Here is an 18,354-nt window from a genome sequence, read left to right on the forward strand (position 1 = left end):
AAATGGTTTTTATTAGCAAAATAAGGGAGATGAGTCTACAAAGATTCTCCGTCCGCGGAGAACGTACACATACATTGACAGTTGTGGCAGTTTCTTTATATGAACAGAATCCAGGATCACATTTATCATCATCATCATCATCATCATCATCATCAACTCCTCTTGGCAAAGTCGTACTGATCTACCAATCACAGACCAGGCGTCCCTTGACCCTCTTTGTATCCGTCACCTGAATGAAAGTTTTCATGGATCCTCAAGCAGCAGCACCCTCTACTCCCAACTCATCACTGGAGAGGATCCAAGAATGGCGTCTGAAACTCAAAACCTTTCAGACGTCATCCTCACCTTTACAACCATCTCTTTTCTGTGGTTCAGTTTTTTCTCTCCTTAACACCAAATACATTAAAATATACAGTAAAATGTGCCTACTCTGGTCTTTGTACTTTTTACACGTGAGCGTATTATAAGCTCAGTGCCTTGACAAACCATTTTCTGGATGGTTGGGAAGAATGGATATTTATACACTGTTTAAAAACCCGAACCCCAGATTTGTGGGGTAAATGTAACAATATACATCTCAGTATTGTACTGTGTGATCGGCCAGGGTGGCCTTCCATTGTCATGGCGGGTAGGTGGGGTGGGGGTGGGGGGTGGGGGACTGTGGAGGCTACATGTTGGTCACCATGGAGACCCATGTACCTTTAGACCAGAGGGAAATCCTCCTCCTCCTCCTGATAGCTCAGTGGTGTGCACATAGAAGATAGCAGGGACACTAACATATGAAAACAGTTTACCTCTTTATGTTTAGAACAATTCAGCAGGCAACAGAACAAGCATTAGGACTACGACCGCAGTAAAAGGCATGCGAAGGCACAAGTACCAACAAACTGGACTCAGAGTTGTACCTCTTTTCTTCCCTTTTTTTTTTGGTTGTAGGGAAGGAAGAAAAGAAGCATTTCCACCAATAGCAAAGTTTCCTTTTCCAGAGACAGCGGCAGAAGGAACAGCAAAAAACATGATCTCCTCCTCCTTCTCCTCGATAATTAAAAACAAAACCAGAAAAAAAAACAGGAAATTAAAAAAAAAAAATGTGCGAAAGTTTGCTGTGACGCTTTTACAATGATACAAACATCCTACACAAATGTCGTAACGCTAGTTCAAAATGTTCCAAGACAAAAACATAAATAAAGCTGTTAAAAGTGGCATATAGTACAGCACTGGTCCATGACTGATCCTCCCGACTCTTCTCATGTTCCCCACCGAAGATGCACAATAAGCTGGCTCCACTGCCTACAATGAGAGAGAGAGAAGAGAAACATGAAGGAAACTGTCCAAGCCTCTCATAAAGGAAGTCACTCATTTCAGTGATTTCAGTGATTAAATTATGGATTTCATTACGCTGCATCTTTGTGGTCAACTCCAGCTACGCTCCTTCATAAAGCTCTGAAAACAAATCATTTGAAGCTAATTTGTTAAACGCTTTCCTCGGAGAAGAGCTAAATTGCATGGGGAAAGACATTTACACCGGGCTCCCACATGGTTTCCTCAGCAACTCCCACTGCATCCTGATGCCACAGTGAATACACATTCATTCATAATCCTGACATGTGTCTTCATGCGTGACAAAGAGCCACACACACACCGATACACACATGTATGAGCAGGTGATTCACTCAAAAGGGAGAGAGTGAGCCTCGGTTGAACTCTGGCTGTGAGGAAGATTGCAGAGGGATGAGTGGAGTCGATGGAGGTAACGGCTCCTTACCGAGAAAAAAGCGTTGTGGTCATTATCCTCAGAAGAGGCCACAGTCTTTCAGGTTGTTCTTGATGATGACGTCGGTGACGGCATCGAAGACAAACTGCACATTCTTGGTGTCTGTGGCGCAGGTGAAGTGGGTGTAGATCTCCTTGGTGTCCTTTCTCTTGTTCAGGTCCTCGAACTGACACTGGATATAGGCGGCTGCTTCCTCGTACGTGTTGGAGCCTGGAACAGACACAGAGCAGGAAGTCAAGCAGCCGAGTCTCATTCAGAGGCTGAGCTCCATCCTGCTAACTGGACATCCAACTGAACATGCATTGTCCTAGGAATGATTTGTTAGTTTTTTTTTAAAGGAGACATATCATGCCCCCTTTCCACAAATTAAAATAGTTCCCAGGTGTCTTATAGACATGTCTGTGACATGCTTAGGTCAAAATACCCCAAAGATCAAACATCACAGCTCTTTTTATCCGCTCAAAACAGCCCTGTTCGGAACGGCTGGTTTTAGTGCCTGTCCCTTTAAATGCAAATGAGCCACTGCTCACCCCGTCTCTTCTACTGGTACCAGGTAGTGGTGGTATTATGCAAATTTGAAAACTAGTTGCATCACTGGAAGACAACTGAGGGAACAGCTCGTAAAACCACGTTGATTTCAACCTAAGGAGCCTGAAAATTACAGATTTTTTGTCAATTCTCACATTTTTGGGGCCGGAAGGCAAGAAAAACCCAAATATATGTTAAAGAGCCTTCAAAAAGTGATTCCATAATATGTCCCCTTTAATACTTTATTTACAATTGAATAAAGAGAATAATAGCCTATCAAGACTGAATGGTCAAAGGAAGTTTAGACAATTTCAGGAAATATACTTATATGGTATCAACAGCAGCTGCTTAGCTTAGCATACATACCGCAAAACAGTCACCAAAATCTGCCCACCAGCATCTATAAAGCTCACAAACCAAACTGTGACTAGTGAGTTACTGGGAATCGCTGCTGTTTCCTGGTAACCACAGGACGATGACAAAGATTGTAATTTCAAATATCATTATTGTATTAGTCATTTCGTATTGCGTCAAACTTCATACCAAGCCCTGTCTTGGGTTTATCCTGGGGGGAATTTGTGCTGTCGCTGTCAAATCGTTTCCCAAAAATGCTCACCTGCATATTCTGGGTAGCAGATGGTGAGAGGACTCTTCTTGATCTTTTCCTCAAACAGGTCCTTCTTGTTGAGGAAGAGGATGATGGAGGTGTCTGTGAACCACTTGTTGTTGCAGATGCTGTCGAACAGCTTCATGCTCTCATGCATTCGGTTCTGTGGGGGGGGTAAGAGTAAAAAGGGGAGATGACGTCGGTTCATTGTGCTTTCACACACTGGAAATAGCGAGTTGTGTGATCGCTGATCCGTAAACATGAGAAAAAAAAGCTTGAACGGAAACCATTCTCCATTCTTTATTTCTACTCCTGTGACCCATCACGATTCCCCGGTAAACACTGTTTCCCCCGCTGTGCGTGAACACAGACTGCCTGCTACAGCATTATGTTTGCTCCATGACTCAGTGGCCGCACCACTCACCATCTCCTCGTCCTCGGCCAGCACCAGGTCGTAGTCGCTGAGGGCCACGCAGAAGATGATGGCGGTCACGCCCTCGAAGCAATGGATCCACTTCTTCCTCTCAGATCTCTGACCACCAACGTCAAACATTCTGGGAGGGAAAAGGCAGAAACAAAACCGTTAGTGTGTCCATCCGCTTTCAGATCTACAATACAGTACAACACTGTTAGTGTGTGGAGGAGATGCTGTGGCTGTTTATACTAGTAAATGATAAAAAGGGAAACGTCTGTTCAGCAAATGTTTCTAGAGAACTGTTCACACAATGACTGTGTCACAGCTGAGGGAAAAGATGATTCTGAAGAGGAACAGGCTTCTGGCTTTTGCGCTGCATTTCCTATTTCCACTGGACTGACTGTGGGTTATTTTAACTGCCTGTATTGAGATGTTTAATGTCAGCCCGTTCTGATTTTCATGCATCTCTTCCATTCTCAGAAAACGAGCTCATTCAAAGAGCAACAGTGTTTTCAAATCAGATTCTCGGGAGGCGCCGTGTGAAATGATCAGAAAAATATGTGGGGTAGGCTGTCGTATGGTTAAAGAGAGAGAACAAAAGCTGCATTTAGCTCATGTTCCTCTGCTTAGAAAGAAAAGTATACAAGTGGCACCTGGAAATATTGTGGATTTAAAGGAGGAGGGATATTATATATAATTTAAAAGCCTGTAAACTAATGTAAATTGTGTTAATTAACTTGACTGACTCACTTCATATCAATATACTGCATAAATGTGAAATGAAATGTGAATGAAACTAGAAACACAAACAAAGGCTTTTTTGTGTGTCTATCTATGGGGATTTCTTCCTTGTGTGTTGTGCATCGGCTACTGAACTTCTGCTGTTGTGACATCATCAAACCGACTGCCCCCACTTCCTGTCTGTGCTTTTTTTTTTTTTTTTGTCAACAGAGGGCCATAACTGAGTCACCATTGATGCGCCGCGCAACACCCTCACACACTGTGTCACAACTTACAGCTGTATGTGCACAAAAGGGAATTTCTATGGGAGCGAATGAGTCAGAGACAGGAAGGAAACCTAATTAAGCCATCATGTTAAAACGCTTTGAGCTGCAGCCAGTTGTTGGGTTGTTACAGTGAAGAAATCCTCACTTGAAGTGCAGGTCCTTGAATGTGAAGTGCGTCTCCACAATGCCTGTGGTCTTGACTCGGGTCCTCAGGACATCCTGCTGCGTTGGGATGTAGGTGGCCTGGGATATCCTGTCCAAGTCGTTCAAGTAGCTGAGGGAAGGGCACAAAAGAGAAGGATGTTAAGGATGGAAAACAAAAAGAAAGAGCAGAGAGAGGACAGACAGAGGGAGTGAGTGAGTGAGAGAGAGGGCAGGAGGAGGGAGTGGGAGAAACTGTGTAAGAAGTATCAAGGTCCAGTGTGTAGCAAACAACTCCCAACGCATTCTTAAAGATAACTCCGCTTGGAAACAAGTCATGATTCAAATTTTCTGGGTGAAACGGCACATTTTCCTAGGAGACAGGCGAGTTGGGCTCAGATGACTGCACGTTGTGAAATTTGAGTTATTTTCAGTTGCAGTAAAAAATTGAGCTCAGAAAATCTGGACACGCCAACTTTAAGAGATAAGACAGAAAACTCGTCTGTGTTAAATTTAGACATGACGGCACCATGGCTTCTGGGTTGGAGCTGTTGTTGTTGCCGAACAGCAAACAAGATCCGGGGGCTTTAAATGTGAGCTCCATGTGGTTTCAGTGGAGAATGTGCATTGTTTTCTCTCTCTCTCTCTCTCCGTTTGGTGGATTCCCTCTGGGTTCCTCCCTGGGTCTGATATGCAGCTGAGTTGGAACCGTCCTACATACAAGTGTGAACGTGTTAGTCCTGTAATGGACAAGCCATCTGTCGAGGGTGCTGTTCCACATTTTGCCAAATACCTGCTGGGATAGGGAGGCTCCACTGTTCTCATGGTCCTGAATAGGAACACCATGGAATTTGTTCTTTCCCCCCCTTACTAACAGATCTGTTGTTACATTTTTATTTTATTCTTCTTTAATGAAACCTTCAGCAAAGTTAAAGTTTGTTACTGTGAGCTATTTGTAACATTAGTTGGCATCTATCAATAGAAACTAGGAGTGCTTGATGGACCTGCTCAGACAGTGTTTTAATGGCCTAGATAAAAGGAACCAACTGCAATTGACTGGACTGGATTTTATCCAAGTATCATTCAATTTTGGCTATGCTCTTAATATCGCATTCTCATGCATCAAACCGGTGCATAAATAAGAAATTTAGGCTGAATAATTAATCCAATGATAGAAATCAGCAACTGTTTTGATGACTGCTTAATCACTGATATATTTTTTTAAGCAAAAATGTCTAATATTCATCAGGTGACATGTTTTTGCTAATTTTCTTCATCTTCAGTGACACTTGACTTATTATCTTTGGCTTTCGACTGTTGGTCAAACATCAAACAAACCAAAAATAAACAATAGATTCATCCACCATTGAAAAAACAGGACAGGACATTTCACAACAAATGAAACAGAAACTAAAAATTACTGTGACATGTCAATCAACAAAAGAACTCCCATCTGACTTTCAAGACCCTAAACATTGATCTCTCTGCTTAATCAATATGTTATGCCCATCACACCACAAATAAACCTACACACTACCTCAAGGTCACTGCTGCTAAATTTCAAAGGAGAAAGATTAGTGACCTCTTGTTTCTAGCAGACACACACACAAACGCACACACGCAACAGTAATCTCCCTTCCATGCAAACAAGGCCTTTTGTTTGTCCTCCGAGACATTAAGTCAAGTGAAACATGTTGGATTTAACAATGGCGTTTCCTATTCATGAGAAGCTGGACAGCAGGATTAGAGGAACCAATTAGAAAATGGCCAACAACTGCAGTTCCCTCGGCCTGTGTCGTCACCGCTCATGTTTGTTCCTCGGCAGCGAAAACACACGAGGCGAGCGGCTTTTCTCCCCGACAACACTCGGAGCTGCCTTGTGATGATATCATTTGATCCAGGGCCAAGGGCTCTTGCACAATATATACCATATTCGGAAACAGTGGGATGTTTTATCTGCTGGGAGAGAAATTTCTGAGTGTTTGTGTGATTTTCTTTCTTTTTTTTTTACTTTTTAAGCATGTGGCGAATGCTTCTGTGCTGAGGTGGAAGGTCAAAGATTAAATAGTCTTTCCAGCCGCTGCTCTTCGGGGGTTGCCCGAGGAGAGGGCAAATATTGACAGTCTAAAAGTCCAGACGGACGCACGGTACGGTAGCTCTCTGCTCCCTGCAGCATGGCTGAAGGGCTGGGACAACATGTGTTTGGCTATTTCTGGCATCAGGTGCCTGTGTGTTTGCGGTGGAATGGCAGTAATTTGGGTTTTCTGCTCCTCTGAGGTGAAAAACTTTGTCCTTAAAAGTGGTTGACATGAATTAGAGTGTGAAGGGGCCAATGGGTCTTTTCAGCGGGTGACTCAGGGTTTTGGCGAAGGCTGCAACTGTTACCTTGGTTGTTTATGTGAGTGTGTGTGTGTGTGTGTGTGTTTGTGTGACTCACTATGCCGCTGAGTCGTTGAGCTGATATTCGCGGGAGCGGCTGAAGCAGGCTTGAACACCTCCGTCCTTCCACAGCCGCTTAATGACACCGGCCAGCTCTGCTGTCATGAAGCCTTCCTCCGCCGAGCCCGCCAGCACGAACAGCTGCCGCGCGTCGTCCTGGGAGAGAGATTCAGGGTGGTGGCGAAATGATTAATCAATCAAGTCATTACACCGCTAATATAATTAACATCAATCTGCTTCCAAGTGGAAATAACAGTTACAGTGAGGCGAGGATGTTGGCTGTACAGAAAGAATAAATATTGTCACATCATCTGTACTGTATATATGACTGCAACGAGATCAGGTCACATTGGTAGGATCATATACGTTTTTTACTTCTTCGAGCATGTTAAGACTGTTGATGAATATAATTTATTAATTAATTATAAGTTTTCTATTACTATTTGTTTTTTCTGTGTGTTTTTTGTTGTCGTTTCTTTTATACTACCTAACATGGTCAAAATAAAGGCTAAACTATTAGAATTAGGGATGGGTTCTGAGACATGATATCAAATCGGCCACAGGGCCAAATTTTCAAACCCCAGAATATCAAGAAGCTTCAATATCATTGGTTCAGCTCTCGGTACTTGAGAGTTAACATGTTTTTATAGACTTGCTTTATGTGATGTTGTCTTTTCTATCTTTTCCTCCAGATTGCCCTTTTATTGCTTCCGTTGTGTTTGCAGGCACACAGATGCACATTTCTACATGGCTGCTCCCGATAATTGTCCATCTTTGTATTGAAGCATATGGTTTGTCCTCACTGTGTAACTCATTCCCCTCGACTATCAGTGCTATTGATTTCTTTATTTATGTCAATGAAGATATTATTTAATGTTCATATGGATTTTCTATTTGTTAATGTAACATAAAAGACCTATCACACATTGTTAATTAAAGCACATATGATGTTAATTCTGTTCGTAATTTGTATTTTTTTTCCTCTAATGGAATAATAAAAAGTACCAATAAGAGTTCCATTAAAGTACCGGATCAATAAGTGATCGATAAAAGGTAGAAAACACACCTCTAATTACAAGAATGACCTGAGCTGACCTCTGACATTATAACGTCATTCAAACCTCAACGTTTCCTGATTATTCAGTGTCGCTACTCGGCACAGATTCACTTCAGGTTTCCACTCAGAACCAAATAAATGACATTTCTCCCCCTCGCTCTCCCTCTCAACTCACAGCTCTTGCAGCATCGCCAAAGTCAATCTTGAGGCGCCCCATGGCTCTGATGATGGCGATGATGGACTGGATAGTGTTGCTGTAGACCACAGCCTTGTACTGCTTACATTCCTCTTCTGAATAGCCCGCCTCGTGGATGATCCTGTGGACAAGGGGGGGGAACAAAAAGCTGGTCAGCACTGCAGCAGAGCCGTTTTCATGCATCGCAAAAACTCTGCTCGTTCCATCGACAAAGCAACGCTGACAGTATTGTTCCAACTGCGAACGTCAGAGACAGAAAACTCATCTTCTCCCATTAAATTCTCATCTCTCTGCCTCTTCTTCTTCGGCTTTATTAGAAATATCTTTCTTACAGCTTATTTTTCTCCTCTGCTCTTATTTGATCTTTCTTGTAACACTCTGACCTGACATGCTCATTGTTACGTCTGCAGACATATTGCTGGCCCTGATCTCTATGCTTCTCAGTTCTGTCTGCTTAAATTATGGCCACCCGGGGAAGAGAGGATTTTCTCACCATGTCAGTTACTCTGGATAAAAACACCAGCTGAATGTACACAATATAAAAATTATTATTGGGTGCCAGCATATATTTGACCTTGAAAAACTTAGAGACAAATAAACGTATACTGTTCTATGTTTATAAAATCCTGCAAAAAGCACAGAGCCAACAAACTGTTCATCCACCTTTCTCTGTACTTCCTGACTTCCCTTCTCTTCAAGCTTTGTTCCCCCTGTACTAGGGCTCATGAATAAATGCTTTTATTTTGCTCCTTAAACAGCAGTAATTAGTGCATTTGTTTGGACCACTGCTGATTGGATGTGCTTGAGAATATTTATAACAGTGGACTGACTCCAAATAAAAATTTAAGTGGCCACGGTTGTGTTTTTATACCGTCTTTAACTACGGAGGCAGAGCTTTATAGCTGAAAATAACAATTGTTTTCATTATTCATTAAACTTCTCTATTATTTTTCTGTATTAATGTGGTGCAAAAATAAAAAGCCTGTCACAAGTTCATAAAGCCCAGGGTGGCATTTCTGAAATTGCTTGTTTTTGTTTCAGTTTCAACCTAAGTGAATGAATCAGTCAATGTCAGCTGTGTTTTATTAGAACAGGGCTCAATGATGATGAATTTAAAAAATATATATATAAATATGATTCATAGGCCAGGGGGGCATTTCTGCAGCACCCAAACATTTCACATCAATCAGGAAAAACTGTCGCTCCAGCAGTGTGGATGTTGCACTCATCATACTCATCACCATATTGCAAATTTGTTGACATTTCGATCCATCATTAGAAGCGTCAGTTTATTGAGGGCTGGGGTCTTTTCACTGGATTTGTTGACATTAAAGGGATAGTTCAACATTTGGCAAATTGGCCGATTGCCATAATCCCTATAGTTTTAGGAGTAGTTTCATTTACTTTAATTGTCAGTGCAAGCTATTTTTTTAGAACGGTGGAGCAGAGCCGCGAGCTGCTCAGAGCTACGCTACGGAGGCTAATGAGATTTCTTGGTTTCTCTCATCAAACTCATCAAATACACAATCCAACAACTCCAAAACGCTCTGGTGGACAAGTTGTGACCTGCGCATTCACCACGCTATGAAATAATAACGGAACCTTACGAGACGGAGTTGTTGGATTGTGTATTTGATGAGTTTGATGAGGGAAACCAAGAAATCCCATTAGCCTCCATAGTGTTGCTCTGAGCAGCTCGCGGCTCTGCTCCGCCGTTCTAAAAATAGCTTGCACCGACAAATAAAGGTAACGAACCTACTCCTAAAACTATAGGGATTATGGCAATGGGCCAATTTGCCAAAATGTTGAACTATCCCTTTAAGAAAAATATTGACTCTTTCAACATCTGTATTTTTTCAGTGTTAGGAAGCAAAGAAAGTGTATGGACCAGTACTCTAAAGTAAATAATTGCCTTGCATTAGATAGATTTCACAGTGGTGAGGAAAATAACACGTCTATAGGAGCAGTGTGCGGTAAATCCTTCACATGTGAGGAGCCGATAGAAAGAGAAAAAGAGCAATATCACAGCACAGCAGCTGCTTAAAAATGTAAAAAATGCCGCCCCTCTGGCGTGTCTATGTCTGCTGATTGATGAGTGTGTCGGAGTCGATCCTAATGCATTCTGCTGGCTTGTCTTCATGATTCATTACGGATGGTACCTGTTTGTAGCGTGAGTTGCGGAGCGTAATATCACAGAGAGAGAAAGATGCCGTAAAAGCATGATTGGTGTTTGACACTGTGTTGTGTTGTGGAAAATGAACACTTTTTGAAAATGATATCAAGCACGCTGCCATTATGCATATCTGATGAGAGAAGTCGTTGTTGATACACTGCAGGAAGAAAACAAGTTTTTTTTTATGGTTCATCGTGTGGAACGATTAGATGCGACACTCACTTCATCTGCTTGACGATTGTACTTTTCCCTGATTCTCCAGCACCTGAAAAAGACAGAAAGGAAAGAGGTTCATTAGATTGTAAATATACCTAGGAGTTAAAGTCAGCTATTATACAAACCAACCCACTTCCCTTTCCCTCTAATTAAAAAAAACAAAAACGTTTTCATACAATGAATGATCTAATGTGGTCCAAAGGCATGATGGGGAACCATGAAAGTGAAACCTCAGAAAACCCGCCTCACCAAAAAAGAGAACTGAGAAACAAGAGTGTGTTATGTGTGTGCTGAAGTTAAAAGGAGTCTTTAAAAAACCTCCGCTTGGGCCTCAGTTCCACGCAATTCCAGCGTAACATACTGATTAGTCGAAAAAGCCAGCGAGCCCAGGTCAGATGACTCGCTCCGCTTTGCTGTAAATGAATCTTGACATTGTATAGGCAAGAGCGTGTGTGTGTTTGAAATTTCATCACAAAGATTTCACTGCATGGCGTCTCAGCGTGCGACGCGTGCTCTTGGCTTTATGTATTTGGCGGAGCTGCTGAAGTGTCAAAAAGAAAAAAAACATGGTGTCGCCTAGGGAGGAGGGTGGGCGGCACACGCGGCGCTGGCGACTGTTTCAACCTCAATCACACAAGGGGCATAATGGGAATCAGACTGTCGGCACGGCTTTTTGCTTTGCCGATCGTTCAAACGTCACAGCGCCATGGCAACTGCTCTCGTTATATCCAGGACATCTCTAGAGTGAGGCCACAGTCACCTGAGGAGGCTTTGTGGTTATATGTGTGTGTGTGTGTGACATGTTGGCTTCCACCGAGACCGTTATGCATTATGCATCTGGTGCTTTTTCCTCTCTCTCTCCCTCTACTGTACTTGATGCCCTCATAACCAGTCACTTGGAAATGCCCTTTTATTAAACATTTTTCTCTTTCCAATCAAAGCCATCTGTGACGACCGCATTCATTATCTCTGCTCTAATGGACATTACCATAAACTACATCACATCTACTAATGTGCACTCAGTGTCCTCATATTACAGCGGGCCGGACTCCGTTATTGGCCGGCTGCCGCTGACGTAACGCTCCTCTGCCACTAGGGAAGATTTTTCCAAACCACTTGAGAGCGACTATTCCCAGAGTAAACACCCCCCCCCTCCCTTCTAACTCTAGAAACAGAATAAGAGGAAGTGGAAATCATATAATGAAACCCAACACTATGTGTTACCTCGTGACGCTGTCAGCGGAGACGAGATGGTCGGCTCTTGCATAATAAATCATCCGCTTAATCTAGTTCCACTTTCTCTGACGTTGCGAAAAAGAAAGACAAGATACGACAACACCGCATTTTTGACACATGCAGCTTGTCGTTTGTTACGCCTGCGAGTTCCAGCTCCTCCTGAGCTTTATTTAAAAAAGTTTGAACACAAAATGAATAAATAAATAAATAAATACATATGCATCCTACTGCAAACTATTTCTCTGCATTCCTACAAACTTCGGCTGCATGCTGATAGTACGGCCCTGGCACTTCACCTTCAGTATAATTGGATGAGATTCACCTGAGGACACATTATTTTAATTACGTGTCACCACTCGGGTGCTATGGCGCCCCAGAGGGGAGGAGGGGGTGATGGCACGGTGGCAGCTCCCTGTGCTCGGAGGCCAAACACTCTGCTGTGCGAATCCCTGTGGGAGACACACACATACACACACACACACACGGCAGATACGCTGCTTGACTGGGCACGGTCGGCTACTGAGCTGGCACAGTTGCAGCCCTCGGTCTGATCCAACAGCCATTTTGACGATGCCTCAGCTCAGACGCTTCACATACCGGCGCAGTTCCTCTCCGTGTGTGCGACGCATGAGAATCCGCTCGGGGCGATGAGCTCATCCTGCATTCAGAGTAACCTCCTTATAAAGGAAACTTTTAGCTAACTGCTTGCAATCTGACTTCCCTGTGGTTTCTGTGGGGGTTTGAAGAAAAAAAAATTACATCTGCTTTTTAAATAGGGACCTCTGAGCGGAAAATACTATTGACAGAGAGTGAATTGCCAACTTTTCTTTCAATACTTGTTATTTATGCCACAGATATGCCAGGTATGTTCAGATTTTCCTGTTGTAAAACGGTTGTAAACTGATTCTTTTTGGCTTTTCGCTGTCAGTCGGCCATAACTATCTTATTGTGGTGGGTAGATCAGCTGATAATTGCAGCCTTGTTTATACCAATCAGAAGGAAAAAAAAGGAAAAAGCTGTTGTTTGCTTTCCAATATTCAAAATCTTCCAAATTTCCAAAGAAAATCAGATGATTCAGAGTTCTGTATGAACTATTGAGAAACCACGAAGCCTGGATAAACACAGATACATAATGAATCATGACAGTTGACATACTTTAATTGCGAAAAAGTGGAAGCAAATTGTGTCAGAGGCGTCTGTTTTTGCCACCGCTCTTCACGGCTCTGAAGTCGCACCAGTTCACAGAGGAGAAAGAAAACAGCCAACCCGCCAATTCTGAGCATTCCTCTGGTTAAAATTGGACAGATATCATAAATCCAACACCCATCTCTTCAATATAAATCAAGGAGATGAGGGCTATGTGTTTATGTAAGTGACTTGGCTCTGGCCTCTTCACACCGATGACATCACTAAGGTGTGGCTCCTGTCACAGCCTGTATGTCTGCAGAACACAAAACAAAGAAGTGCCCTAATTTTGACACTCTCTCTCTCTCTATCTATTGCTCTCTCTTTCTCTTTCTCTCTCACACACACAGACACACACATACAGAAAGACTTAGGGTTACACAGGCCTGACCTATCGCTCCTCATGCAGAGTCATGTTACACACCCGCAGCTTTGATACGCCCACCCCAAAACAGCTACACAGTCCAAACCACTGGAGCAGCTGGTTTCTGTTTCTTGCGGTTCAAACTATTTTAGGAAAATCCGAGCGAACCGTTGCAGCGCAAATGGACAGGATTTTTTTCTCTCTCTCTTTTCAGAGAACAGAGGATTTTTCTATCTGACGACCGCAAACACATCTTTCTTCTCGGAACTCCCTCTGGATAGATCATCGACCTCCGAGTACGAAGTCGAAGTCAGCGAGGAGGACGAGAAATGCTCTCCCTCCTCCAACAAAGGCAGGATGGAGACAAATGGCTCCAGATCTGTAAAGTTCTCCTGGAGGATTAGTCCTATGTCCTTGCATACTAATGAGAATTAAAGTTGAGGAAAAAAGTCTCATTTTCATCGCAGCTCGTTCCAGCTTTGATGGCATGAAGATAAATTAGCCGGTGAGGTTTTGCTTGCCACCGCTGCCCCCTTAAACGTCCACTTTTTTTTTGGGTGAGCGGTCCAAGGACTGAGGCTAAGGCTTATGAAGTTTGGCACAATGTGCTAACCACATTAGTGACGCTACATTAGCAGCATGAAGCCGATGCAATTCATCCTCATCTCTCTCCTTCTCCACTCTCTTTCAGTCACATACATCCCTCTTCTCCCTTTACATTCGCTCTCCTACACTCAGTTTTTCTTTATGATTTATCGTTCCTCTCACCTACTATCCAATTCCTCTTTTTTTCTCTCTCTCTGTCTCTCTCCCTCTAGGGGGATTTAAGTCTGAGTCACTCATGAAGGACTCCAACATCCTCTCAGCGGAGCTACCCACTGGGGGGGGGAATGACCACGTTAAATCACAGGGATTGATCTGGCAACAAGCGGATCAATAGCTAAAAGATTGTTTCCCACACGCCGTGGCAACAGACTGAAATATTCAAGATTGGTGAACATTTGAATTGATTGTGTTTATTGTGACCCCCCTCTCCTCTCCTCTCTTCTCGTCCCCTAGATTCCAAGATGGGCAACACACACTCAAGCTGGTTACATAATTTCTTCTAAAAAATATGGGAAACATTAAAAGAAAGAACAGTTCCCACAGTCCCTCTGCTTTCCACAGTTACACAGCAGCAGCTATAGAAAGAGTAATTAGGCTGAGGAGATTGTAATCTATTTTAGCGTGTAGATATGAATAGTCCGGATAATTGGGTGGCAGGAGATAAAATGGGAGCTAAATGGGAATTGTTGAGATCACATTCCCTCTGTCTTCTACAAAGGACACCTGAGCCTGCCACCAGGTTTGAACTTGACAGCTTGCGCACGGACGCATGAAGATTCAAATCATTTCGGATGCAAATTAGTTTTTTTCATTTCTTTTTTATTTTATTTACGTCAGCTGAGCTATTTCAGGAAGTGCAAGGAAGCCTGTAATTAACATTTTAGGACAAGACGGCTCTAAAAAACCAGGTGGTCACCACATGAACGTTCCTCTCGCCAAATCACACTCAAAATATCTACATATTTTTGTGTGGCGTCAAATCTACGAGATGCAGCGAGAGATTAGTTTTCTCTGTATCTCTGCAGCCCTGCCAGCTTTGTACTACCATGATGCCACATGCTTTGTTGACTCTTTATCTTTGTTGACACGGTGTGTTTAGAGAAAAGTACACTCACCAAAGTGCTCGGGAATCAACAACTCTGAAACAGTATCTTTACAGTGGCTGTTTATCCGCAGGGTAAACAACTTCCAAAACTCCTCGCTCCGGCCTCCTGCCTCCTCTGCAGTGGAGCATTTTCATTTTTAATGCTTCAGTCATTAGCAGCGCTCTCATCTTACAGGCCCTTCTCTTCCTTTCTCCTGGCATGTGTCACTTCAGGCTGTAACCTGAAGAGGCCATGTGTGTGTGTGTCACCTGGCTACCATGGTGAATGTGTCCAACACAAATGGCAGGGAGAGACGCGTGGGGGCCACACGACCTGGTGGCAACAAATATCAGGACAGAAAGTGTCCTTTTCTAAGCAAAAACAGGGAGAGTTGAAGTAACACTGAACTGTTTCAGAGCACAGCTGATGAAAACTCATATCCCGCCCTACAGCAGCAGCAGCAGCATAGCAGAAACTTGACCCAACTTGCTCGCTACTTAAAACACCAAGCCCCATCTGGCCCTCAGAGCACCTGAGGAATCTAGTTTACCTGTAACAAGAAAGTATGCACATTCTTGTCCAGACTTAACTCGCAAAAACGTTATTTCTGTGACCTGGAAAATGTATCGATTCTTGTCATTTTGTTGGACACGCACAAGAACGAGAGCGGTAGCAAAATGTGTGCAGCCGAGTTGCGCAAATAAACGGTGGAGAAATCTTGTTTATCTTGCTCCGGCTTACAAATGTGGCCACAAAAGCAGCTCACAGCTCTTATTCTGTGCCTTCTGTCAGGTGTTTGCCTGCTATTGATACAGGTTTCAGACTTTGTGTCCTGGTAACCCACATACCATGTGTGTGCATGTCAACATTTCCCAAAGGCGACCTCCTCGGGGCTTGATGGAAAAGTTTTTCACCTATGTTCTCTATTTACAAGGATAACAGTGTTTCTCCACATGTAAGTAATGCCATTCGGTTACACATGGCTGGCCTCGAAAGGCAAGCAAATCATGTAATTGTGCATACAGGGTTGTCAGAGCAAGCTGGGAAAGTATGGGAATGGTAATGAGTGCAAGAAATCCCAATAATGAAATTTAAAAAACTGTGCTTTCCATTCATAATACAACCTTAAGGTAGATTTAACATGGGTTTATATCAATTTATCAAAATATAAGCCCTTGTTTAATGGATTTGGAGGTAAAACTCAAAAATTAAGAGGATTTGAAAACACTGTTAGTGCACAAAGGTCATTGAACATTAGCCAATGTCGGGAGTAATGAGAGGTGCACGAGGCAACTATCTCCACATCAGCATACTGCTCTGTTATGTGGCAACTGGCAAGTCAGTTCAAACTATTAATGCTATTTTCTGCCCATGTCTAAGTGGCTTTTAACTAAATCAGGCTTCACTTCTACCACTTCATTATCGTAATTTCCTGCATTTCTTGCGCAACAAGCGTGTCCCTCCTCTGACATCTCGTGTATGTGTTATTGTTGAACTTCAGATGTGAGTAACACAAGGCAACGAACTGGCTATCAAACACAGGAAACTGTAGGTAATACTACAGCAGGAGGGTGAGGAGAAAAAAATGGCTTCACTTTGAACTTCACACAAAAACAACAAAGACCTTTAAATATCCAAAATAAACGACTGAGCTCAACAAAGTTTTGAAGCCAGGCCTGTCTGGGCCCCTAATGAGCCATGGGCCTATTTTGCACTGCATTGCACAGCACAGCACAGCACAGCACCAGACGAGAGGAAATGTGCCATTGTTGAAAGGATTTAGTCAATACAAATGCTCCACAGAGATGGCTGAATGGATCTAAAGCCAGCAGCAGGCTGAAAAGAGACAGAAAACTTGCCATGTATGTAAATTCTCACCACAACACTTGAATAAAAAAGGATTAAGACATTCAAATAAAACAAACGCTGGTTAGAAAAAAACGTGGAGGTAGAGTGATTTTTTTTTTTTTTTTTTGTGTGTGTGAAATAGGCTAACGCTGTGGCATTTCGAGTTGACAGTTGACGGTTATAGTAGCAAGGAGGGGAGTTTATGCTAGCGATGCGGAATTGAAACTCACATACACATGCACACACACTCCACATTTGACGACACCCTCACATTGGCCATTAACTAACTAACTAAAAACTAATTAAATAAATAAATGATTCAACATTAACGTGGGGTTTCGTAGCGTATGCGGGGTGTGTGTGCGTGTGTATGTATGTGAGTGTAATATGCCCTTTTATTTATTTATGCCCCACTACTCCACTCCACCCCACCCTAGCTCGACCGAACCCCTCCCGTGTCGCTCGCTCGTTCGTTCATTCGTTCGTCCACCGAGCACGAACAAGTCGCCACCGCCACCACCACAAACCACCACCACCATCTTCTGCTTGTTCTTCTTACCGAGCAGCAGCAGCTTGACCTCCCGGGCTGCCTTCTCCCCGTCGTCCCGCAGATTCCTGTCGATCATTTTGCTGCGCTCCACCGCCGCCTTGTCCTCTGTGCTCAACGTGCATCCCATCTTCTTCGACTGTGTCCTTCCTCCAGATGGTGTGGTGGTAGTAAAAAAAAAAAAAAAAGAAAAGAAAGAAAAAAGAAAAGAAATATCTACAATATCATATATAACCTACATTAAATGGTTAAAAAAAACTCCCTTCCCTCCGCACACACGCCCTTTTTTTAAATGACAGGCTATCGATCTCGTCAGGAGGAAAAAGGGGGAAACGATTCGACTTTTTTCCGCTACAATACAGAAACAAAGTGTGGCGTTTCTTCAGCCCGATAAAATACCGTCAGGTTTGAAAGAAACAGAAGGGGAAAAAATCCTCGTTACATCCGAAAGGCAGCTATTTTTGATAACGAAGCAAGTCCTCGGTGATGTCTCTCCCACCCGTTCGCCTCCATTCGTTGCGGCGGCGACTGCTAGTAGTGAACGAGCAGTTACGAGTCGAATGCTGAGGCTGTGTTCTGCTAACGGTCACCACGACAACCACACTTCCGGTCCGACCCTTCACAATAAAGGTGTCACTTCCACAGGCAGAAACTAAAAAAAAAAAAAGAATAAAATAAAATAAAAAGACCAATGCCCCCACTGTCTTCAATATTGTCTGTGGTAATCACTACACTTTTTACTCACTTTTTTATTGTTTGAATATTTCTCTTTTTGATGCTGTTGGCACTATTTAATGATTGCTTTTCATTTCTTATGTGGCATCATGATCCTCATCTCGTGGTGTATATAGCCTACGTTACTGAAATGACACTAAAGTGTTCTTGAATCTTGTGCATAGATTATTGCCACCATATGAGTATCAGAATTCT

The 18,354-nt window shown here is 43.0% G+C and overlaps 2 protein-coding genes across 2 annotated transcripts in view; one reads left to right on the plus strand and one right to left on the minus strand.

The window, feature by feature from the left end:
* Window positions 1-18,065, minus strand: gnai1 (guanine nucleotide binding protein (G protein), alpha inhibiting activity polypeptide 1). The gene is made up of 9 exons (XM_083999605.1): window positions 17,437-18,065; window positions 10,560-10,602; window positions 8,144-8,285; window positions 6,910-7,067; window positions 4,477-4,605; window positions 3,334-3,463; window positions 2,919-3,072; window positions 1,766-1,984; window positions 1-1,290 (listed from the first exon to the last, which is right to left on the minus strand). Exons 1-8 carry the CDS (start codon window positions 17,552-17,554, stop codon window positions 1,794-1,796), a joined length of 1,065 nt encoding a protein of 354 aa, XP_083855731.1. The 5' UTR covers window positions 17,555-18,065; the 3' UTR covers window positions 1-1,290; window positions 1,766-1,793.
* The window catches only part of LOC311006525 (platelet glycoprotein 4-like), a gene marked incomplete at its 3' end in the record, with an annotated part of 23,713 nt that continues 21,249 nt past the window's right edge, over window positions 15,891-18,354 (plus strand). The window contains exon 1 of the mRNA XM_083999372.1: window positions 15,891-15,984. The remainder of the gene's footprint in view (window positions 15,985-18,354) is intronic.

Source organism: Trachurus trachurus, assembly GCF_905171665.1.
Source record: "Trachurus trachurus genome assembly, chromosome: 23".
NCBI classification, from domain to species: domain Eukaryota; kingdom Metazoa; phylum Chordata; class Actinopteri; order Carangiformes; family Carangidae; genus Trachurus; species Trachurus trachurus.

Bases quoted from the DNA above. Each gene is read 5' to 3' on its own strand.
- gnai1 (XM_083999605.1), bottom strand. From the start codon at position 17,554: ATGGGATGCACGTTGAGCACAGAGGACAAGGCGGCGGTGGAGCGCAGC. The intron at 10,603-17,436 runs GTAAGAAGAACA...TGTCTTTTTCAG, and splicing joins GGTCAAGCTGCTGCTGCTCG to GTGCTGGAGAATCAGGGAAA. The intron at 3,073-3,333 runs GTGAGTGGTGCG...CCCCCCCCACAG, and splicing joins TGGCCGAGGACGAGGAGATG to AACCGAATGCATGAGAGCAT.